Source organism: Taudactylus pleione, unplaced genomic scaffold (genome assembly GCF_031769625.1).
Source record: "Taudactylus pleione unplaced genomic scaffold, aTauple2 ptg000026l, whole genome shotgun sequence".
Classification (NCBI taxonomy): domain Eukaryota; kingdom Metazoa; phylum Chordata; class Amphibia; order Anura; family Myobatrachidae; genus Taudactylus; species Taudactylus pleione.
Window position 1 is genome coordinate 3795590 of NW_028284428.1, and position 24397 is coordinate 3819986.

Sequence of the window (24397 nt, forward strand, 5' to 3'; positions counted from 1 at the left end):
ATGCACCATCTACCACAGGGGTGGGTAATAAGCACCTGTAGGGCTGCTTATTACCCACCCCTGATCTACATCCATTCATCTCAATCACCTCAGTTTGTACTGTACCAATGAGTCTACTCTCAGACAAACTAATTAAATTGACTACAATCTTCAGCTCATAAGCAAACGTCACAATATCAATCCACAAACACATGCTCTTTGGCAGAAATCTAGGCACACTTGCGCAAATCACTTGGGTGCTTCTGGAGTTAACAATTTTGTTGTAGGAATCAAATTAAATGAGAATGCCGCATAGCAATTCAATAGGAGTTAGTGATATAATTCAGCCAAAGTACAGACAGCCATGTTACAGCTCAGTGATGTTGCTGGTGCCTAGTGGATTCAGTGGCTGTTTTTTTCATGAGTGTTTGTTTTTACTGGACAATAATGTAGATCAGAGTTGCAGCTGAGGCTTAATGGCTTAATCATCAAGTTAGCAGTAAATGGGCCTCAGCAATTTTACTAGCAGCAGGCAAGGTAAAGATTTTCTTTTACTATATTTAAATAGGAGTCATTCTTTAGTCTGATTGCCCCACTTAGAAAATGTTGGTAAAACTGAACGCCGACCCCATTGAGGTCTTAGCAGTACTATAGATCATTCTTACCTTTATTTTGTGTGTGGAGATAAGACACAAGAGGGAAGAGCGTGTATGAGGTGATGCAATTTGTATCATTGTGACCTGTTCCCTGCTACACAGAGCCACAATTAGTGCCATCATGCAATGAAGACTGGACCATGATGACATCCTCAAGCCTCAATCACTTCACAGGGGTGCCGTGATATGGGAAGGTGGTCTACTCTCCTAGGAGTCTGGGAGATTCCCCAAAATTAGTAAGTCTCCTGGACATTCTGAGAGAGTAGGCAAGTATGCTATAGATGTAAATGTGAATTTCACTGATGCTTATAATGTTCACACAAAGCAAATTAATACAGAAAACAATATAAAAACTGTAGATGTGCGAGTTCGAATTCCTGAAATATGAACACACCTGAATTTACGGTTTACGAGTCGTACCGAGCTGGGTCTCGGGTCTTCCCGCCTTGTTCGTATCTAAAAACAAGGCAACATGTCATCTTCCCAGCATCGGGTCTAGTGTATTTTGGACTGCATATAAAAGTCCCTTCATCGTGATCGGGTGCCATTTCACACTGGAATCTGGAGGGAGAGGATGTGGGTATTGGGGTGCTTTGTGTATACAAAAAAAACCTGTTAGGAGCACTGTTAAAGGCAGAAGCACTGTGGGCTAGCTGCAGCACTCTGTGAGGCACAAAAAAAATACCATAGGAGTGGACTGCAGCACTGTGCTTGTTACTAAAAATAACACCCTACTAGGGCACTTTTTTATAAAAAAAAATAAAAAATTAGAACTTCATTAGGGTGCCACCCTTATACTTGGGGTGCTATGGGGCAGTTTGTTGTGTGTTCTGGGCCTTTAGGCACTTAACTTGTGTGTTAAAAAATATAACTTCATTATTAGGGTGCAATCCAGCTTATATTAGGAGTGCTATTAGGCAGTTTGTTATGGGTTCTGACACTGGTAAAAAAAAATTATATTATAAAACTTGTGTGTTAAAAAATATAACATCATTAGGGTACCACCCTTATACTAGGAGTGCTGTGAGTCGATATGGATCAGTTGATAGAAGAGCAGGAGCAGAAACCGAGTACTAGTTCTGTGGCTGTTGCCAGCAGTCATGGTAGTGCTTTAACAGCTACTAAAGGTGGTCCAGGGGAAATAAAGTGTAAGAAGGACACCTGAAATCTAAACAATATTTCACAATGTTAAAGAAAACATCACCTCTAATAAGAAAGTGAAACATTACTGACAAAAAATTCTAAAGTGCCAAAATTCAATACACCACACACAACAGCAAGACAAGGCTCAGGCCATGGCCTTCCTTTTTGTGTTGTGGTCCTGCTACTGATGTTTCATGCACTAGAATGCCTATTGCGGAAGCCAAAGCCAAACAATCAGACATCTTCTGAAACCTAACATGCAACACCTTCTCACTCTAAGTTTTACATGTGACCTCTTTAAAACAAGAAAGTCAGTTCACCAAAACAAAACCTAAGGCTGAAGAACAAGTTGTATGTTCACAAACTTCACATATGTGTGGAATTATTTTTACTCAAATCCTGACAACATTTGTTAAGCCATCTGTACAATTTGTAAAGCTAAAGTAAGTAAAAGTAGGGATGTTAACCATCTAGAAATTTCCTCCCTGTTTCATCATTTGCAGCGAGTCCAAACTAATTATTTAGGAAAATCTAAAAAATCCTGTAATATAATAAAAAAAATAAGCAGTCCAGCATCAGCTGCCAGCAGCATGGATAGATCCCAGCACCTGCAATCTCCACCGCCAACACCTTCACCATCAATTTCCTCATTAATTATCAGAGTTAGTCCTCCTGCATCCAGTTTGCAAAAGCTAACTGACTCCTCCCCTATCCAGGATTACCCAGAAGAATCCTTGCGCGCTAGAGCTGCTGCCACTGGGGATGAATCTTCATCCCAGAAGGGGACCAAAAAGACTAGTTTCATGTGGTGCTTCCCAAATTATTTAAAAAAATAACAGAATTATGGAGCATATTTAGAATCATTTAGTAATATGAACAATAAGATACAAGGTAATGTTGCAATTTTGATTTTAATCTATTTCATTGAATTAATCAAGCAATCATTTAATCAATCAATTGTTTTCCTTTCTTCCACTACATATATACATGCTCTACTTCCATTTCTCTGTACTACCCTCTGAGCTGCTTCCACTCATTCTCAGACTCTCGTGTGCACCTCATAAATTTACTACAGGGGTGTGTTACCCAATGAGGGAGGAGGGGGGATAGTATGGCCAGCTTCTCTTGCAACCCTTGTCAGGAATACTTGGCTATTAACATTGTATTCTTTTATGGCCTTTTCTAAGTTGCTGCAAAACAGCTCTTGCAAGGCCATGTCTCAATTTTATTTTTTTTATCTAATCATTCATTCTTTTTTACCTGCCTTCCACAACATACTCCGCCTCCATTTCCTTGTTTTGCTCTCGGGTCTCTGGGCCTGATTCAGAGCCGGACGCTATTTGCGTCCAGAAAAAGGGGCCGGCTATTTAAATTGAGCGCTCGCTCTTTGCGGCCTGTTGACGCCTCTATGTCTGAGCGAGCGAATGAAACATGCGCTCGCTATTTTGTAAAGACACCCCCTGGCCGTTCGCATCATACGTCTATTTAATAGATCAATCGAGTACATCGAAAGGCGTCTGAACTGCTCGCAGTGCTTGTGGTAGGTTTTACTTCCCGCAATCACTGCGAGCAGTTCAGGCTAAAAGACAACTAAGTGACGTGGTTGATGACGCTGCTTTGTTAATTATGCACACCCATTAAACGCCTGTTTTGACCGTTTGGCACGTCTGCGTTCAGATCTCCACTCCCCGTTTTCAAGCACCTTCCCCTGTTACCACCCACAAACGCCTAATTTTGTCACTCAAATTAGCAGGCCCTCGCTGTTTTGCGAGCACACGATTTCCGACCGCAATGACTGGTTGGCGCATGCGCATTACGACCCATACGCATGCGCAGATGTGCGAACATCGCTCAGAGCGAACGAGCGTCCGCTTACAAGCGGCTCTGAATCAGGCCCTCTGCCTGATCTAGTTCTTGATTAATGAAAACATTCTTTTCATATGGTCACACAGTTTATTACACTGCCATCCTGTCTGCCACTGCTGTGCTGCAATGTTGCATAGATGTGCTTTATTCTTTTAAACTGCCATGTGTTTGTGCCGCTGCTTTGTTGCTTAGTTTTGCCTGCAAGCCTTTGGCCAATATTGGTGAACAATATTGTGAGCCGTGAGAGAGTCAAAATTGACTGGAAATTAATGTTATTGAGGTTAATAATACTGTAGCAACAAATACAGGCCCATATTTTATGAATGTACCTGTTTTTTAATTCCAGATCCAAAAACATAATACATTCCTAAGATACCAATAACTAAAACATGTATGAAAGTCAATGGCATTGCCTTACCTTGCTTTGTCTTTTCTGTCTCCTGCGAAGTCTCAGGAATTCTTTGTGTTGCCTTGATACAAAATTCACAGCTGCATATTCCAGCAAAGCAGCAAACACGAACAAAAGGCAAACAGCCATCCAGATGTCAATAGCTTTCACATATGAGACCTGCAGCAGAAAAAAAGGGTTAAGAGATCCTTGTTTAATTGGTAAAGAGAGTTCAACTGTGTGGCATTTTTTTATTCTTGAAATATTTAATTGTATTCCATTAAGGGCTAATCACATACAGTATATCAATTATGTTCATGAAATATGAATATATTTTTGAATGCTGAAAGAAAATATGTATTCAAGTTATAATGTACTGGTATGGAATAAGTAAAGTTGGAAATGAGAGACATTTTAACCTTGAATTAGAAACAATTTTGCTTCTCTGCCAAGGTTTATTATTACTGTTATAATAATATAGATTGTGCATTGTGTCATTGTAATCCATGACTATCATATTTTTATTAATAAATAACAGTGTGTTGGCCTAAGCAGTATTTAGCCTATAGTACATATGGGATGCAGTCAGGAAGCCGACGGTCAAAATGCCGGTTTCCCGCCTGTCAAATCCTGGCAGGGTACTAATCCCGATGCCTGTCATTATGCCTACGCCGGGAGCCCAACACCCGGGATACCGAACGAATGTAAGCCAGGTGGCGGGTGCGGACAGCCGCGGGGGGAGGGTTAAGTTAGGGACTCCCGAGGGAGATTTAGGGTTAGGCACCCCCGGGAGGGTTAGAGTTAGGCTAGGGGAAGGGGGGAAGTTAGGGGTAAGCATCCCCGGGGGGGAGGTTAGGGATAGGCCCCCGGGAGACTTAGGATTAGGCAGCGGGGACGGTGGTGTTAGGTTTAGGCACTTAAGGGGGGTTAGGTTTATTCACTAGGATGAGAGGTTAGGGTTAGGCACCCATAAGAGAGGGTTAGGGTTAGGTGGGGGGTAGGGTTAGTAATATTTACCTTAATCCCCTGTCGAGATTTTAATTGCTGTCGGTCTGCCTGTGTCGGGATTTGAACCGCCAGCCATAGGGCTGGTGGTCATTCATACTGATTCCATACCATTGCAGTGTTGCAATGGAATGGAAATTGCAAGTGAATGGAACCTAAAAGTTTTACAAAAGCAGTAGAAGAATTGTCGGTATGACATTCTGTTGTATAGCCTGTCCACTTTGGCCACTGCTTGATTGTGTATCAAATGTCGGTGTTACACTAAAAAACTGTTGTAGGTCACATGTGTGCATAAACTGTTAACAAAGATAACTGAATTAAAGGGGGTCTCTGGATAACTTTAAGGCTACTCCTTGAATAAATTAATTTATGCCTTCTTTTCAATAAATAGGGGGGTATCCAATCAGCAGCGCTGCTAATTGATTGGCGGAGCTATCCTTTTAGCCTTGAAGTGCCGTCCGATGCCGGCACTTATTGTGGATATTTTTCGGGACCTGATGTGTCCAGAAAAATAATCCACGTTAAGTGTAATATTTTTACCACCTAAATGGCGAAAAAACATAGGTCCGCAAGCATATTGCGTGTCCTATGTGTTTTCAGGAGAATTATCCTATTATTTTGACCAAAATAATAGGATAGGGTGAAAAAAACCATTGGTGAGAAATGGGGATAATCCATGTTTTTTGTCGATCACGGCTATCCATTAGCACCCGAACTATGGGCCTGATTCAGACCCGCTCGCAAGCGGGTCAATTGATAAGCAGTGTGCACGCGCGAGCGAGAAATCACTCGATTCAGGCACTCGTATCCAAAAGGGGCGGCTGTCTATGTTGATCGACAGCTCGCCCCATTTGGTAGGCGGGTCGGGGGGGTGGCTTGCCAAACGGAGGCGTTCCCAAAGGAAAGCCTGCCTTTTGGGGGCGGCCCCACTGACATCACGAGTGATGTCAGTGGTGAGCTTCCGGCTCTATTAGAGCCAGAAGCTCACTGGGGCTGGCGGGAACGAGACCCTACCACAAGGGTCTCGTCGCAAGCCCGATGGTCGCGACCATCGCGACCATCACCTGGCCACTCGCAAAAGCTGTGGGTGGTCACCCACAGCTATGCAAGCAGCCAGGAGGCCGGATTAAAAAAAACATGCGGCCGCCCTGACTCTGACGCCCTGACGCTTTTTGCATGCGGCTCTGAATCAGGCCCTATGTTTGGGGCTATTGGCTACTGCCCATAGGGCCATATTAATTTTAACCTATTTCATTTATCCCCGTATTCAATTTCAAAGACTTTTCGCAGGTTCGAAAAAAAAAACAGGGATAACTTTTCACCACTGAAATACTGCAGGTGGTGAAAAAAGTGAAGAATTGGGGATTAGGGGTGCAGGCTTAAAAAAAATAGCCTGCACCCCTGAGAATGTCTTTTAAAAATAAACTGTCAAAGTTTAAAAAAAAAAATAGGGATACACAAAAAAAATAATTTTAATTTTGGGGTAAAGAAAAAAAATGGGTCACACGTTTTTAAATAACGAAATTAATTCAGGAGGGGTTCCCAAGTATGTGGCAGGTGTTTAAAAGAATGCGGGTGGTTGCGGCAGGTGCATTTTTGCAGAATTTTTAAAAATAACTTTAGGGACTTAAAAATATGCACCTGCCGCGGCTATTACAAACCCCAGCTTCCTTCAGCAGGCAAAAATGGGGGTGCCCATAGTGATCCCCCATGCCTGGACATCTTTAGGGGGGTCCCAGGCACATTTCCCGAAAATTCCAGTGTTTTTTCGTAGATCCAAATTCGCCGGGTCCCGTTTTTGCTCCTTTTAAATTGAATACGGGGATAAGCGGGCACGCGCCCGATACTTTATCCCCACTCTAAACTCCGATGTGGAGCGAAAAGTCCAGCATGGAGTTTTCGCTCCCATAATGAATATGGCCCATAGTCTATTAAAGGTAATTCAAACCTTCTGAAATTGTCAAACCCATAGATCCTATTTTGCAAAAGTGCAGAACGTGCTTTAAACTAGTTATAATAACTAATATACTCTCTCATATAGAGATTAACTAACAGCTCCAGAATGCATAAAACAACTACATACGGTAGTCTCACCCAGAGCCGTAACTAGACTTTTTGGTGCCCTGTGCCAGAAAGAGCATTTCCGCCCCCCTCAATTTTCAAAGGGACATAATGCACCCAAAAAAGGGCCATGGCTTCATGGGTAAGGGCCAGGGAAGAGTTAAGAGAGGCCAGGAGATGCTGGGGATGAAATAAGAGGAAGCTACGAGCAAGAATGATAAGAAACAAAAATTTGACAGGCCCAAACAGCGCACCCTGACCTGTGGTGCCCTGTACGATGGCACCGGCCGCACTACCCTAGCTATGGCCCTGGTCTCGCCCTCTAGTTATAGGCTTTTTGTGCTGTAAAATTCAGCTGAAGTCGATACACAATCATGACTGCATAATATGCCTGCCCAGTAAAGTGAGAGGACTCTATTAAAGAATGTATCCACCCAATAGTTTAAGATAGCCAGTTGTTTTGCACAATAGACTTTAAAGCCTATTATTTTAATTTTATACAGTATTACAAAGAATGTTTAAAGTACTTTTTCTTTTAATGCACATTGTTATTGTCTCTTTAAAGTGGTATGAAAACACTGTGTACTTTCTAATGAAGCAGGGATCTCAAATTCAGCTGATACAGCACTGCCATTTTTGCAAGCAATAAATAAATGATATCACTTGATAAATGCTGTCATTACAGAAAACACCTACCACTGCTCTGTACATTTACTGTAATTTGTTTATAATTAAAATGGGGTGGAAGCATTTCATAAGAATGGAGTTATAACTTTACAAGTGTGAACTAAAACGGTTAATGCAAAATTATTGCATATTCAAAATACAATTGTTTAACAAAATTAAATGAAATAGAAAGCTCACACAAGACAAAGAAAGACATATCATCCAACCTATAATAATAATTTGTTAGTCACATTCTTGTGTCATACACTAAATGAATTGTATGACAATAGGTCAAGTACTGAGTATGTGGGTTATAAATGTGACCCAGAGCTGTGCCCTACATAGGATGGAATTCAGTTAACCCCGTTAAGTTAACTGGTGCTAATTGAATACCGGCCCCTATTCAATTAGCCCCGCTTATCTTTAATTTATTTTCAGGTCTCCTGAGACCCTAAAGGAGGGCATCCACTACACGATTTTAGCAGGCGATTGAACGATAACGACGTCATTATCGTTCAATCGTTTAAAAATCGTTTATAAATTGTGGCGTGTGTGGTCATTAACGATCAACGATGCGCGCTCCCGCTGGTCGTTTTGATCGACTCGTCAGTCGACCGAACATGCAGATCAATTTCACTTGATCTATTAAAGATAGTTTGCAAATCGTTTGCAAATCATTTGCAAATTGTTCAGACTGAAAGATAAAATTTCAAGGGAAAAAATCAAGGGAAAATCGTTTAGAGATTGGACAGGGAGTAGATCGTCTAATGGATGTGCCCCTTAAGAGAAATCTGTGTTAACCCTGCAGTTATCTGGTAATAACAGCTAGTTAACGCAAGGATCTGTGTACTTTACACAGATTCTGTGTGTTAACGCCCGATAATCAGTGTTGATGTCCGTTAACACTTTAATTTAACAGGTGTTAACACAGCTATCGGGCAAATTCGGGAGGCTAATTCAATAGCCCTGGGCATTAAAGCCAGAGGCTACCTCCCTTTATTACCCATGGTTATTTTCCGCTGGTAATTGAGTTCCCCACATAGTTTTTATTCAGCTCATCATAAACTTTTTATTAATGTATTGTATGATTAAGGCACAACTATTGTTAATATAATCATTTAGATCTACCAGAAAGTAGAAACTACTACATTTGTGTTAAGGTTGTAAGAAAATGTCCAACTACTCCCCTTTCGATGCCCCTCAGACCAGCATATCAGTATCTATTGCTAGTAAACATTGTTGCCAGGACTGCACAACCAACATCAATCAACGCTATTATAACATTAAATGTAATGACATTTGACCCACCATAACACAAATCCTAAGTAAGTTAGATAAAATGTTATCTTTGGAAATAATGCTGCAAATGTCATAGAGTTCCATGAATAAATGCTGTGCAAGGAACCTGGCTGGACCACCAAGCGAGCTATAACCTTGCTGGCCACAATCAGTGATCACCAGCAATGACTATACATACCTGTTATATAATCACAATTAATTAAGACATTATGACAAGCAAAAGCAAGCAAGGTAGCATTATGCTGAAACTGAGTTTTGCACATGATGTGTGTCTAACAGAATAGACCTTTGTGAAGCAATGCCAAGATGGAAAAAAAAAATCTAGTAACATCCTGGTGGGAATGGCAAACAACATCTGTTTGCTCTGCAGCTGCTGTTATGGGCCCCATAAGACCCTGTTATACATTTTTAAATTAAACTATTTGTTTGCCCCTAAACTCAAAATGTATGTCCCCAATGAGTAGTTTTTGATGCTGCAAAGCGAATGAGCTCCTATATTACAACATTGTGGCTAATTTGGGATGCCTACTTTCTGGGGTCTTCTCGCAAGTTCGGAACTTGGATCTAAAATCCAGATCTTGCGCATTTTGAATTTCATTTAGTTCCTCCCTCATGATTTCAGGTGCTGTGAGGTGGTGAAAATTGACTGGAAATAGCTGGCAAAACGTACGTCGGCACCGCTCGAGGTGTACCTCTGAGGGCACAGAGGACCCCTGCATCATTGACCACTATCCCACAGGGAATCCTGCTGCTAATCACTGACAGGTACTTTACTTATTTTCTCTGTTCTCTCACCAGCTGCGACTCTGATTTGCATCCTGCAATGCTTTGCAACAGGGGGCACTCACAGTCCAGTGCTGGCAGCAGAAACAGGCCTATTGTTCTTTCACTGTCCCGTTGCACGGACTCTCATTCCCAGTCTAATGCTTGGCAGCACAGGGAAAAGCAGATCCCAGTGTATGTAAATGCAGTCTATATTTTCTTCTATTAGTTACTACACTTGAATCATTGTACATTGTACCTGGTGTTAAGCATACTCCACATTCCCATTTATTAGAGGGACGCCTCAATTAATTATATGTGCATGAATTAATAATTTTGAGCATACAAGTGGTCATATTGCTTTCTAATAAGTATGTGTTTTATACATGTGATTTATATATGTTTTGATTTATTTTCGCCGTCACCTAATGGTGACTAATTACACCAATTCACTTTACACTCTGTGCACTAATACTCCAATATTTCCCCGTCTTTCTTTGGTTAATGTTACTTTATTACTGTATGTACTTGTGTATTGTCTGTTGAGCATAGATTACTATGTGAAATTTTGAGGTCTTGTGTTTGATCTCATGTGTGTTCTATTTTTACTAATTAAGTCCCTATACTGTACATAGGAATTTTTTTTCTTCCTTTTTTTGTATAGCTCTATATTGGTCCTTGGGAGCATCCTCATAACAGCAATATCTTTATCAGGAATCTACTATCTTTCTATTAGCATTTATTTGTGTGTGTGATCTTGAGAGTTGCCTAGACCTCCTCTGTGCGGTGTATCGCCTTCCCCTCTCTCCCCCTTCCCTACTCGACAAAATACACATCTTTACTTTTAACAGCTAATGAGCGATCCACCATTATTGTGCTTTGTGAATATTTGTTTGGTGTACAAACAGGGCTGTCTTACCGGTGCTAAGCAGAAGACACACTTTAAAAAGTACTTGGAGATCTCTGTAAATGCAAAAAATGTGTACACCCTGAAACTTTTGTGTCATAGGGTATGCAGACAAAAATGGCTGATGTACCTATGCATTTAACATAATAAGTTATCATGGAATGGAAAGCAAGATGTTTTATCCTCTGTATCCTAGTACTGGATAACTATCACTACTTCTTGACCTGAAGCCATGTAGTCAAATCTGTTATATGATCGTTCATATGAAGCCACACAGACGTTCTATACAGTGACTGTGCACTGATGTGTCTGACTGTGCATCACTAAAAGAAAACACATATATTTCTCAGTGCTGACCTTATTTTTAAAAATAAGTGTGGCCTTAAAGTATCACAATAGACTTTAAAATCATCCATATTCTTATAAGTACGCCACTACAGTATATACTATACATAGTCTTTATTCTCCTGCTGTTCCCACTCAGAGCTCAGATAGACTAAATAATATATTGACTTTTTTTTTGTTCATATAAATGTAGAATTCTCAATCTCTAATTACACCATGAAGAATCCTATCTAACATTTCTATGAATGGTGTTGGTATCCTGAACTCCCAGATTTACTGGACTTCTAATCTGAGGATATTTATTAGAGTTTATATTTCTCCAGCCCAAAGGAAACAGTTTATTGAGGGCCTGATTCAGCAAGGAACGCAAAGGAGAGAACTCACGCACCCATCTGCTGCGAGGATATGCTAATGAATGCATACGCAGGGAGGCAGCAGCACAAGATGCAGATGCCCAGCCCTATATTAAGCCGCCCATCTCCCTTTACTCACAGCCTGATAAGTACGCAAGACAGCGTAAACATCGGTAACATACAGAACCATCGACCACATTTGCATAATTGTGGTTGACCAGACCTTGCGCAGGATCTTGGCAACTTCTTGTGTGCACGGAGTCTCATCACTGCGTCTGTCGCCACACTGGCTTAATTATGGACGGCGTCCCAACACACAGACACGCCTGTGTTCACTCGACCACACACAAACGGCACTTCCTGTCAATCAATATCGGAAGGGGTCTGCGTGCATGCTGCGTGTAGTCTGCATATGCTTACCCAAGCGCACTGGCTAGTTCGTGCACGCGCAGTGCGATGCATGCACGGAACAAAAACATCGGCCAAGTGCATGTGTTCTCTCCTTTGCGTTGATTGCTGAATCAGGCCCTGAGTCAGGAAAGTATTGTCGAAGCTGGATTATTATTGGCTGAGACAAGATCAGTTTAAAATTGAATAGCAGTGATGCCATCTTGTGACTGGCCGCAAGACGCCATCTTGGAAATGAAATCACAAGACGCCATTTTGCGAATGGCCGCCCAAGCGCCATTTTAGATATACTCACACTTTAGTACATGTGGCGATATTACTAATAGCATCATGCGATTGCATCTTACACCATTTCTCATACACACATTAATACGCACAATTGCGCAGTTAACTAGTCGCATATTAGCGAATGCATAAGATCCTGTATTAAAACGCAGAATATTAGCTTCATGCACACGCATCTGCCCCAAGTTAACTAGCGTCTTTACATCAAACCCCACATACTCACACATTACATATCCACATACAAGGTTCCATAAGCTTTAAGGTATAAGATTCAAGTATGCACATTTACTATAATTGCTATGAAATAAAGATTATTTTGTAACTAAGGTTTTATATGTGATAAATAAGCCATGTTTGGTATTGTACTGATGCGTACTCTCTCAACAGTATTCCGGTAACATCGATGTAGAGATCGCAACATGCATTCTCAACTTATGGACCGCAGAAACTTCAAGCAATAAAATGTACATTATATGACCAACTGTTAGGATTTGCATGAGGTGGGAAACCAGAGACCACCAGTTGTTAGAGGCTGGACTGTGTCTTTGAACCAACCCGTTAGATGCCTTGTAACATATGCTCTCTCCTTTAGGACCAATGGTATTAGCAACAAACTTCTCTATTGTGTTGTCTATCTCTGGGGGGTATAAATATGTGTGCTCTGATCCTGGGTTTCTAGTCTTCGTGCTGAATGCTGATTGACGAGGGGTTTCTTGCTGATGCCTACATCTGGTCCAGAGCGCTACGTATGTATAACTGTACTTGGGTCTGTATGATTCCTTTGCGCTAAATTGTACTTATAACTTGCATGTAACTGAGTGTACTTTTACTTGAATAATACTTTGTGCTTTGGAACCACAGGTTCTAGGTCTGGAGTCTTTATTTACTGTATAACTGCATACGCAAAATAGCATCATCCTTAGAGGTTTATAGGCAGGATATCAGAAGGTATAGGCAGGGGTGTATAGAGGTTTAAAGGCAGTATCGTTAGTTGGGGGCTCGTAGTGAAGTCACTTACCAACTCACACGGCACATACGGTTATCGATATCTCACCAAAGGGTGGAGTGGCCACATGCAGGGTTTACCTGCAACCGCTCGGTGCTGAAAAATCGCTACCCGTTTTCGTGTGAGCCAGGCACGCTGATCCAGGGACAAGAGAGGAAAAAGTTTGTTTGCCTTTGTTGATAGAACCTAACATTTAAAGGGGTGCCGCAGTATTGAACACGCGGCTGAGTCGCAGTTTTGCGCACAGTAAAGACGCACTTTTGTGTACGCAGCTAAAGGTTGTCATACGGTTGTGTGGTAGTCGCATTATTGTGTATGCGACTGGTCGCACAATAGCGTATACGTACTTCCGGTTGTGCTGCCACGTGTTTAAACAAAGCCATTGAGTTTACATTATCAATTGTTGCTAAATATCTGGGTTAACGTGTATTTTTCTGTGCAGGAAAAAAGTGTGTAACTGTGAGTGTTTGTTTAGGGTGTAACACGGGACCTAAATGTTAAGGGTATCGTAGGACCCTTAAGTGCTAGGCGCAGGAGTTGGCCTAGTGACTCGGTAGCAGCTTACCGTTTACACAAAGCAGGTGTATGGTTTGTTATTTTTGTTAGGGTTCGGCCTCCAGCATGATTATAGCGTTCAGTAATCAATGTGTGTGATCTGTCAGGCTTATTTGAACATTATAATTGAACCACATAATCTTGGCTAGATTGTGATTGTGAGCTGGTGGGAGAGTGGACGAAATCAACTGGAACACAAAGAGTACTTTGCTGCCCCCTAGCAGTTGAAAGGTAGTCAAAAAGGGATTGCTGAGCGGAAGCGGCCTTTACTTCCGTAGGTGAGTGGAAGCGTCTAGAAGTCCTCCATAAGGTTTGCGAATACGCCTTTTTTCCCAAGACGTTCGCAGATAAGTGAAAGTATCTTGACTGTCTTTCACCAGTTTAAATCTTTATTGAAAAAGGTAGGAGTTGTCTCAGAATGGGAGCCACGCAAACAATAGAGATGTTAGACAATGATGTGCTGCTAATGGAAGCGCCGCTTGGATCGGCCCGTCGTATTATGCATACTAAGTAGGGTATTTATGCAATAAGGTATTGTGATGTATGGTTTAAAATGACGATGAAGAGTGTTAGACCGTTTCCCAGAATTGGTAGTTTTGATAAAGATGTACAGATAATGTCCGGGATCACATCAGTCTGATGCGCTCCCGAGAGAAAAAGGTCAAATATTATGAATGTTTAAAGTTGTGGCAGCATGAAGGGGATGCGTGGCTTAAAAGTGGGCAAGCGGTGCAAACTAGCGTTGTGAGCGCATTGCCAGAGAATACATCCGCGACGCTGAATTGCAATGCGGGTGAGACGCAAAATGGCACACACGTGCAGCAAGGTAGCATTGTGGAAGGTATTGCCAGCAGTTCACGTGCACCACCCCCACCTTATGTGGATGAAGGTGCAAGTACAGTTATCAAAAATACCCATAAAAATGTAACAAGCAATTTGTACCCTCTCTTAAGCAACTATAACGAAAATGTTCATGATGTGGATGATGAGCCTATTGTAATATCTGCCATTTCCCATGCTGTACAAATGATAGATGCTACACCACGACAATCACGAGTGGTGCCGCCATCTCCATCGGTAACAGCAAGGGAAGTGCTAACACCCTCTACACCCGTAGAGGAAGTTGTTAATACCATACGTAGCAGCAACAGATTAAACCCCCAGCAAGGTAACAAGGTCAAAGGTAGCAGCACTATCGGTCTGCATCCCATTCGGACAATAACTGTTCCAAATGGAAATGCAGATGTGAACGGTGTAGTGCCCACGAGGGAAGTGGTAATGCATTGTCCTTGGACAAGAGCAGAACTAAATTCCATAATAAATGATTTCCCTGATCCAAAAAAGGAACTAGCCAAATGTCAGAGATTTTTGAGGAATTTGGGTAGTTCTCATGAGCCAACTAATAAAGATTGGCATGCGGTGTTAAGGGCCTGTCTACCACGCAATACCAATGTGACAAAATTTATCATGGATTGTGTATTGGATGGTGATGTTCCCTTAACAGACCAAGTAAACCAAGGTAACATTTCTCACATTGTAACTCAATTGGGTATATATTTTCCGGTAGTAGTTAACTGGAACAAAATTTTCACCATAAAGCAAAAGGAGAGTGAATCTGCAGAAGAGTATTGCGATCATGCTCTGCAGGCTATCACCCAGTACACTGGGATAGAAAATATTAAAGATAGCACTCACCACAGTGGAATGATAGTCACGGTACTCATGGACGGTCTTAAGGAAAACTTAAAGACTCGGGTTCAGACCTCAAAACCTGGCTGGAGGGGAGTCACAATAGATACACTCATAGAATCTGCCATAGAACATGATAAGAACATCTCAAAGAAGAGAGAGATCCAGAGTGAAACACTAATGGCTTTCAGTAATCAAGCTCTGGAGGGAATGACGGTAACATCACAGCCAGCAGACACACTTGCATCTACACACACACCTACACCTGAACAGTTATATGCCCTCACTAATCCCACGCAACAGCAACCACAGCTCTATTCTACTAACCCTACACAACCACAGCTCCCACACTACTCACAAACTTCATGTCCCCCACAATACCCTTATCCTCCATATCCCTACCCATATCCACCACCTTTTCCCCCTGCTCAAACCTCACAACAACCTGTGTCTTCATCTGATCCATGAATATGTTTTAATGGTAACCAGCCAGGACATTTAATTAAAAACTGCAGAGTATAAAGGGTAGGACCCCCAAACCAGAGAGTACCTGGATATCCCCATAAGGGATATGCACAGAGAACAGCAAATGTCCAGCAGGCAGCAGCTCCAATTGTGGCCGTTAATGCTTTATTGCAGAATGGTAGCCAATTATAGGGGTCAGGTAATACCTGTAGTCTACAGATAGCCAGGTTAACGGGAAGTACTAGGGAAGAACCGGTCATGATGGTTGATGTAGCTGGTACTGAATATCCTTTTCTTGTAGACACAGGGGCGACCAGGTCAGTGATAAAATCTCCCATTAATTTACAGGTGACCAACGAGACAGTACCAACAATGGGTGTAACAGGTAAAGTGGAACATTAGCCTTTAACAAAGTCCACAGAGGTTACTATTGGGCCGTTGCATACCAGGCATTCTTTTCTTTTGGCTGCTGCGGCTCCTACTAACCTGCTGGGCAGAGACTTGTTATGTAAGATGGGATGTGTTATATATTGCACCCTTGATGGTGTATTTTTAGATATCCCCGAGAGAGTTGCGCACGAGGTACGGGATATGTTGGACACTCCCCAAAGGATAATGTATTACTCTACCAGTTTAAATGAAAATCCATCCCAGATAGATCAAATGTTGTCCAAAATTCCAGATTTCCTTTGGAGTAAGGATGGACAGGACACTGGATTAATGGCAAACGTAAGCCCCGTAATGGTAAATTTAAAAAGCGGTAGGCTAGCTCCAAAAATTCCCCAGTACCCACTAAAACAGGAGGTAGAATTAGGGGTTTTTCCAATAACTGAACGATTATTGCAACAGGGAATTTTAGTCCGTACAGCTAGTGTAGCCAACAGTCCCATCTTCCCGGTGAAAAAAAGTGGTGGGAGGGGTTATAGGCTGGTACAAGACCTTAGAGGTGTTAATAAGGTCATAGAGAGCCAATTCCCCGTAGTGCCAAATCCAGCTGTCATCCTGAGACAGATCCCACCAAATGCCACCCATTTCACTGTCATTGACCTCTGTTCTGCTTTCTTCTCTGTGCCTCTCCACCCTGACTGTCAGTATCTATTCGCATTTACATACAGAGGTGTGCAATATACATGGACACGGTTGCCCCAAGGTTTCATAGACAGCCCCAGTATCTTTTCCCAGGCATTGCACGACTGTTTACAATCTTTTCAACCTGCCAATGGATCTATTCTAATTCAATATGTGGACGATTTATTGCTATGTTGTGATTCGTTTATGTCATGTTTGAATGATACTAAACTGTTGTTTCATCTCTCGCACACAGAACACAAGGTGGCTAAGGACAAACTACAGCCGTGCCAATCCAGAGTAAAATATTTGGGACACTGCCTAGCCCAGGGGTGAAGACATCTCACAAATGATAGAATCCAGCAACATATTTACCATATGTACAACATGATGTACAAAGGGTGGAAGGAGATGAGTTGCTGGCGGGGGGTGAGTTCAGCAGACATAATGATACACACGATTGTATGGAATATCTGAATCAGACCTTTACTGCTAGACCTGACATATACGACACACCTTTAGAGAATGTAAATGTGACTTTTTACACGGATGGGAGTTGTCATAGACAAACAGACACAGGTGAATTATGTACAGGTTATGCTGTTGTAAATGACACAGACAACATAGAAGCTAAACCTCTTGGTCCTCCTCACTCAGCCCAGGTGGCAGAGTTAGTAGCACTAACTAGAGCATGTGAACTGGCAGCAGACAAATCTGCTAACATTTACACTGACTCGAGGTACATGTTCGGGGTGGTGCACGATTTCAGGGCTCTATGGCATCTGAGAAATTTTATGACAGCAGCAGGCACACCAGTTGCACATTCCCGGCACATAAAACATCTTTTAGAAGCAATCCAACTGCCCAAAGTGGTGGCAGTAATCAAGTGTAAAGCCCATACATGTGATGATGACCCGGTGTCACAGGGCAGCAACAGAGCAGATGAACCTGCAAAATGGGCAGCAGGGTTAAAAATGTTTTCTCCCACTTAAAAAATTATGTCTTTCCTAACAATTGATATGCTGAAATTAATTGAGATGCAAAATTTGTGTTCAATTCAGGAAAAGTCCATTTGGAAGTCCAAGGGATGTGGGCAAGAGTCCTCCGGGCTCTGGAGGGACGGACAAGGTAAGCCAGTAGCCACCAAGGCATATTACCCCAGCCTGGCTGAGGCAGCACACGGTCTGACTCATCTGGGAAAGCAAGGTATGTGCAAGTTGGTGAGAGCATACTGGTGCGCACCAGGTTTTTCTTCAAAAGCAGAAAAGATAGCAATGTCCTGTTTGACCTGCTTGAGGAAGAACATAGGGAAAGCGATCCCTACCGAACCGTCCCACATTCCACCGACTGATGGACCTTTCCAGGTGATACAAATTGATTTCATCCAATTACCACCCTGCAGGAATCTTAAGTATGTATTAGTGTGCACTGATGTATTTTCTAATTGGGATGAGGCCTACCCAGCGGCCACTAATACTGCTGTGTTTACTGCCAAGAAAATAGTTCAGGAATTTGTATGCAGATACGGTATCCCTAAAATCATCGAGAGTGACAGGGGTACTCATTTCACAGGTGATGTTTTTCAAAATATGTGTAAGCTGATGGGTGTTAATAGCTGACTTCACACACCCTACTGACGGCAAGCCAGTGCCAAGGTAGAGAGGATGAATGGGACTATTAAAAATAAGTTGAATAAAATCAAGGCAGAGACTGGACTAGGATGGCCAGAAGCGTTACCTTTGGTCCTACATAGTATGAGGACCACTCTTAGATCCCCATTTAATCTGTCCCCATTTGAAATACTGTTCGGTAGACAACCTCATCTGATTATAAGTCCACAGGAAGACTTGAAGGGTAACAACGAGGTAACTGATAAGTATCTTATATCAATGAGTAAGCAGTTAAAGCAACAGTATCAGAAACTGATATGCCTGAAACTAACTGTCATGATGTTGAACCAGGAGAATATGTTATGATCAGAAAGTTCTTGCATTCAGGTTGTTTGACTGATCGGTGGGAAGGTCCATACCTGGTGCTGCTGACAAGTACTACATCTATGAAGGTGGCTGAGAGAGATACCTGGGTCCATTCCACTCACTGCAAAAAGGTCAATCAACCGGTGGAGAAACAAGTCGGAGACAAGGCTGATAGCGTGGACCTGTCGCTAGCGAACTTGTTCCGGGAGGATTGAAAAGGTCGTAGTGAGATACCTGAACTAAAAGAAATCTGCAGGTCTTGTTGTGGCAATGAACGGGCCTGCTGTGTTCATTTTCATGTTCTGTTTTAGAGTGTTCACCAACCTGGTCGGTTCGGGAATGTCCGGTTTCTGTGAAGGGGGACCGATTGTGGAGAGGGGAGTTGATGGCAGTGCTGATGGAGTGGATTCAGAAGGAGTGCAATGCCAATCAGGGGAGTGTCTGACCAATCTTAGTACTGTTATTGTTAAGAGAGCTATTATTCCGGATACTCGGGGATGGTGTGGAGGTTTATCGTCTGAAGATTCCTGTATTTGTGAGCTTTGTGGGTCCCTAGTTGATGAGAACTGTATCCAACAGTGCCGGCCTAAATATAACCCGTACTGGGGTGGGTATCCTTTAGAGGAGTAACATAGCATGGTAGGCAAAGTGTTAAATCAAACTGATTGCTGGTTGTGTTCACATGTGCCACAGGGACAGCATAATGTAGGGTTGGTGCCATTTCCACTGAATATCACGGAAATTTTAGAATTACAAAAAGGGAAAACATTGGATGGAAAATTCCTCTCATCCAAACCACCTCATTTCAAACTCTACCAATTCCAAGTAGATAGATCACTTTTGTGTTTAAACATAACCAACTCCAATAAACCCTGGAGTTGGGAAGTGACGGGGAATAATCAGACGATGACCTTCTCACAAAGAGCTGATAATGAGTCCATAAACCATGATCTGTTATGCTCAATTAAATCTAGTGGGAGACATTTTAGGTACCGGTATGCATTGAGTTCCACCAAAGAAATTATTGGTAAGGTGCCAGATGGTTAATGTGCTAAAATAATACAGCCAGAAACTTGCATGCACCAGATGGAAGACCCAGAAATAGGATTGTTTGCAAGGGAAATGTGCTTAATGATAATGATGCATACCATTCCTTATGTTCTCCCTGATAATGTATATTTTATATGTGGAAGAAAAGCGTATAAGTGGCACTCCCCGAGTTCCGAAGGTTTGTGTTACCTGGGAAGAGTAGTCCCAGAAGTTATGACCCTCACACATGTTGAAATGCTTGGTATACATTAAAACACACTGTCACCATATCTTCACACACAATATGAACACAGAGGCAAACGAACTATAATACCTGGTGACGTGCACAAAGCCACTCAGTTAATTAGTGAGACAACTGGCTTTCAAGTTTTAGTCGCATTGGATCCCACCAGAATCGCTCGGGGTACATTAAACTTTAGATATATTCAGGAACTTGCTAAATTGATAGATAAAATCACCGAGATGTACGATGACACATACAGGTATACAGGGAGAGAATTGCAAGCGTACAAGAAAGAACTGGTGCAACACAGGCTAGTGTTAAATTATTTAAATGCTGTTACTGGAAAGTACTGCGTAACTTTGGCCACCCAATTTGGAGTAAAATGTTGCACCTATGTCACCAATGATACCAGCGACTCCAAGGAGGTGATAGACCGAAAGATGGATGAAATTCTGCAGCTAAAATGGGAATTTCATAAGAACCATAATGCTTCTGTGGCTGAAGTAGGGAAGAAGATAGAAGGATGGGTTTCATGCCTGAACCCAGTGAAATGTTTCTCAGGTCTAGGGGAATGGGTCCAGGAAGTGATCGCCAGCATAGGCAAATTCTTTATCCTTATACTGATTGTCATCATAATAATTGGCATATGTGTCCAGTGTGTTCCTATTGTGTCGAAGTGTGGAAAATGTAAAAATAGAGTAAAACGAAAGAAATTATACTGATGGTGGTCAGTATGAATACTGAGGTAAATACAGAACTGCATTACAACCCTGAACTAGGAAATACCATCATTTAATGTATTATATTTAGACATGCATTGTATGTATTATTGAAATATTATTTTAAAACACCTCAGATAATGTAAAGTCTCAAATTTCCCCTTCAAGACTGCCCTTATAGGACTGGTGTATCCCCACACCTTTCACATGATCTTCCAAGATCCGCAGTGTGCGTATAATAGTAGTTTTATGTCCCCACTCAGAGACACATTATTGATGGATTAAGAACCACCTTGTGCCATCCTATAATAATACTAAATAGTATATAAATGTAAGCCTAAAGATTATATTTTAAAATCAGATTGTGATAGCATGTTGTTCGCTATCAAAGGGTGGACTGTCGAAGCTGGATTATTGGCTGAGACAAGATCATTTTAAAATTGAATCGCAGCGATGCCATCTTGTGACTGTCCACAAGACGCCATCTTGGAAATGAAATCGTAAGATGCCATTTTGTGAATGGCCGCCCAAGTGCCATTTTAGATAACTCACACTTTAGTACATGTGGCGATATTACTATAAGCATCATGCGATTGCATCTTACACCATTTCTCATACACACATTAAAATGCACAATTGCGCAGTTAACTAGTCGCATATTAGCGAATGCATAAGATCCTGTATTAAAACGCAGAATATTAGCTTCATGCACACGCATCTGCCCCAAGTTAACTAGCGTCTTTACATCAAACCCCACATACTCACACATTACATATCCACATACAAGGTTCCATAAGCTTTAAGGTATAAGATTCAAGTATGCACATTTACTATAATTGCTATGAAATAAAGATTATTTTGTAACTAAGGTTTTATATGTGATAAATAAGCCATGTTTGGTATTGTACTGATGCGTACTCTCTCAACAGTATTCCGGTAACATCGATGTAGAGATCGCAACATGCATTCTCAACTTATGGACCGCAGAAACTTCAAGCAACAAAATGTACATTATATGACCAACTGTTAGGATTTGCATGAGGCGGGAAACCAGAGACCACTAGTTGTTAGAGGCTGGACTGTGTCTTTGAACCAACCTGTTAGATGCCTTGTAACATATGCTCTCTCCTTTAGGACCAATGGTATTAGCAACAAACTTCTCTATTGTGTTGTCTATCTCTGGGGGGTATAAATATGTGTGCTCTGACCCTGGGTTTCTAGTCTTCATGGTGAATGCTGATTGACGAGGGGTTTCTTGCTGATGCCTACATCTGGTCCAGAGCGCTGCATATGTATAACTGTACTTGGGTCTGTATAATTCCTTTGCACTAAATTGTACTTATAACTAGCATGTAACTGACTGTACTTTTACTTCAATAATACTTTGTGCTTTGGAACCACAGGTTCTAGGTCTGGAGTCTTTATTTACTGTATAACTGCATACGCAAAATAGCGTCAATTTGGGGTTTATAGGCAGGATATCAGAAGGTATAGGCAGGGGTGTATAGAGGTTCAAAGGCAGTATCGTTAGTATGATTGCCCCAAGTGCCAGAGTCCTAATACTACCCTCACACATTGGGGGAAATTCAATTAGCCGCAGTACTTTACCACCGGCTAATTGACTCCCTGGGCTAATTCAACTAGCTCCAAAGTCTGCACTTATCGGGGCATGGCCTAACCGCAGGAGGCATGGCCATGCCCCCCTTCGAAACCCCCCAAAAAACACCATCGCAGTGAGGGCTGAGGAGGGGGTTGCAATCAGGGTGATTGCTTCTCCACATCCCACTATAGTTTTTATGATTTTAGCTTTACTTAAGCTTTTACATTTTATGTTCTATCTGTTGGATAGCAACTGAGAATTATGTGAACCATTTATTTTGGGTATTGGAGGCCATCACACGGCTCTATAAGCTTTCTTAAGTTTTCACGTTATTGAAACGTACAAATAAAAATTGACAAAATCTTGAACAATTCAATATTCTTTAATTATTTATATTACATTGTATATGTTGTGTTGTACAATAAAGAGATACTATTACTACTACTACTACTACTACTAATAATGCCTGTCTGGGAGGCAGTGCAATTATATCCACCTTACAAGCAGTTGTAATTTATTTTTTGCTACTGTATGTGAGATGGGATTCCTATATCTTTCCAAGTGAATGGCCAAGCACTCTATTTGGTTGCACTTGGGTTGCAGCCATAAATAGCAAAATTACTTATTTAGTTTTCAAATATAGATGTTATTTGTCAACACTTGCATAACGGCAAAGTGATGTTATAGCTAATAGTTAATTTAATCTCAATACAGCAAACTGTATGGTCGCTCCCATCAAATAAAAAAAAAAACAGGCAGACATCTTAGCAATTGTCATTAAAAATAAAGGGACATCTATCTAACATATTTTTTCTGCTTAAGGGAAATACAGAAATAGTATAGTTTATATAAAAGAAGCTCCTTCTATAAACAAACCAGAGAATATTAAGCACATGCATCTTTCATCTGCCATATCCATGTATAAAAATGCTCAAGGTCAGAGGTGGCCAAACTCGGTCCTCGAAAGCTACCAACAGTTCACGTTTTCGGGGTCCCTCACAGAATCACAAGTGAAATAATTAACTCCACCTGTGGATCTTTTAAAACGTGTCAGTGAGTAATGACTACACCTGTGCACCTGTTAGTTGACCTGGAAAACGTGAACTGTTGGTAGCTCTCGAGGACCGAGTTTGGCCACTGGTGCTCAAGGTGAATAGTTTTCAGTTAAAAATGTCCTATTTCTCATTGTGAAAACACATGCACACAGTTTTGTTAACAGTGGAGACAGTCACATGCATATATATATATATAAATCAAATTGAAAGTTCATGATAGTGAAAATTCTCCCAAGAGAACTGTCAGGAGGAAAGATGATGCAATCATGTAGTTTTTGCCTTAGATTAAATAGGATTTATAACTGACATTGCTACTATATGAAAAAAACATCTTGTAACATTCACTGATATAAATGTGACAATTTTTAAACACTTCATGACTGTATGATTCTACCCCTTCGTGGGCAGCACAATTTTCTAATTTTGTGATGTGCCTGTTTCATTTTATATATTTGTTTAATGTCTTAGTGATTTGCATATTGCTTTTTTGTAACTGATAACTAAATTGGAAAAAATATATTTTTATTTCATTGGCATTATCTAGGTAAAGAAAATGCAAAAAAATATTCTATACCTGGTTACTTTTACGCAATAAATGCTACCCCAAATATTAATTAGAAAATCTAATCCAGTTGTTCTAACAAACATATGGGGCCAAATGTAACAGGGTGTCTGTTTTGGTAAATTGGGAGTTTGGTGCTAAAGTCACAATTTTTCACAACTCTCCAATGTAATAGGGTGTCTGTTCACTAAAACTCGCATTTTTCAGAGTTACTAAACCTCCCCATTCTCAAACTCGCATCCAGATGTTATCACATTGAAAACAATCAACTCGCCCAATGTAATAGAGTGTCTGTTTCAGACTCGC

The 24397-nt window shown here is 41.3% G+C and overlaps 1 protein-coding gene across 3 annotated transcripts in view; it reads right to left on the reverse strand.

Annotated features, from left to right (window-relative positions):
• Positions 1–24397, reverse strand: part of GLRA2 (glycine receptor alpha 2) — a 292434-nt gene that overhangs the window by 89199 nt on the left and 178838 nt on the right. For all 3 annotated transcript variants that reach the window (XM_088451591.1, XM_088451589.1, XM_088451590.1), the window contains one exon: positions 4063–4212. In XM_088451591.1, the coding sequence (XP_088307717.1) occupies positions 4063–4212 (150 nt within the window). The remainder of the gene's footprint in view (positions 1–4062; positions 4213–24397) is intronic.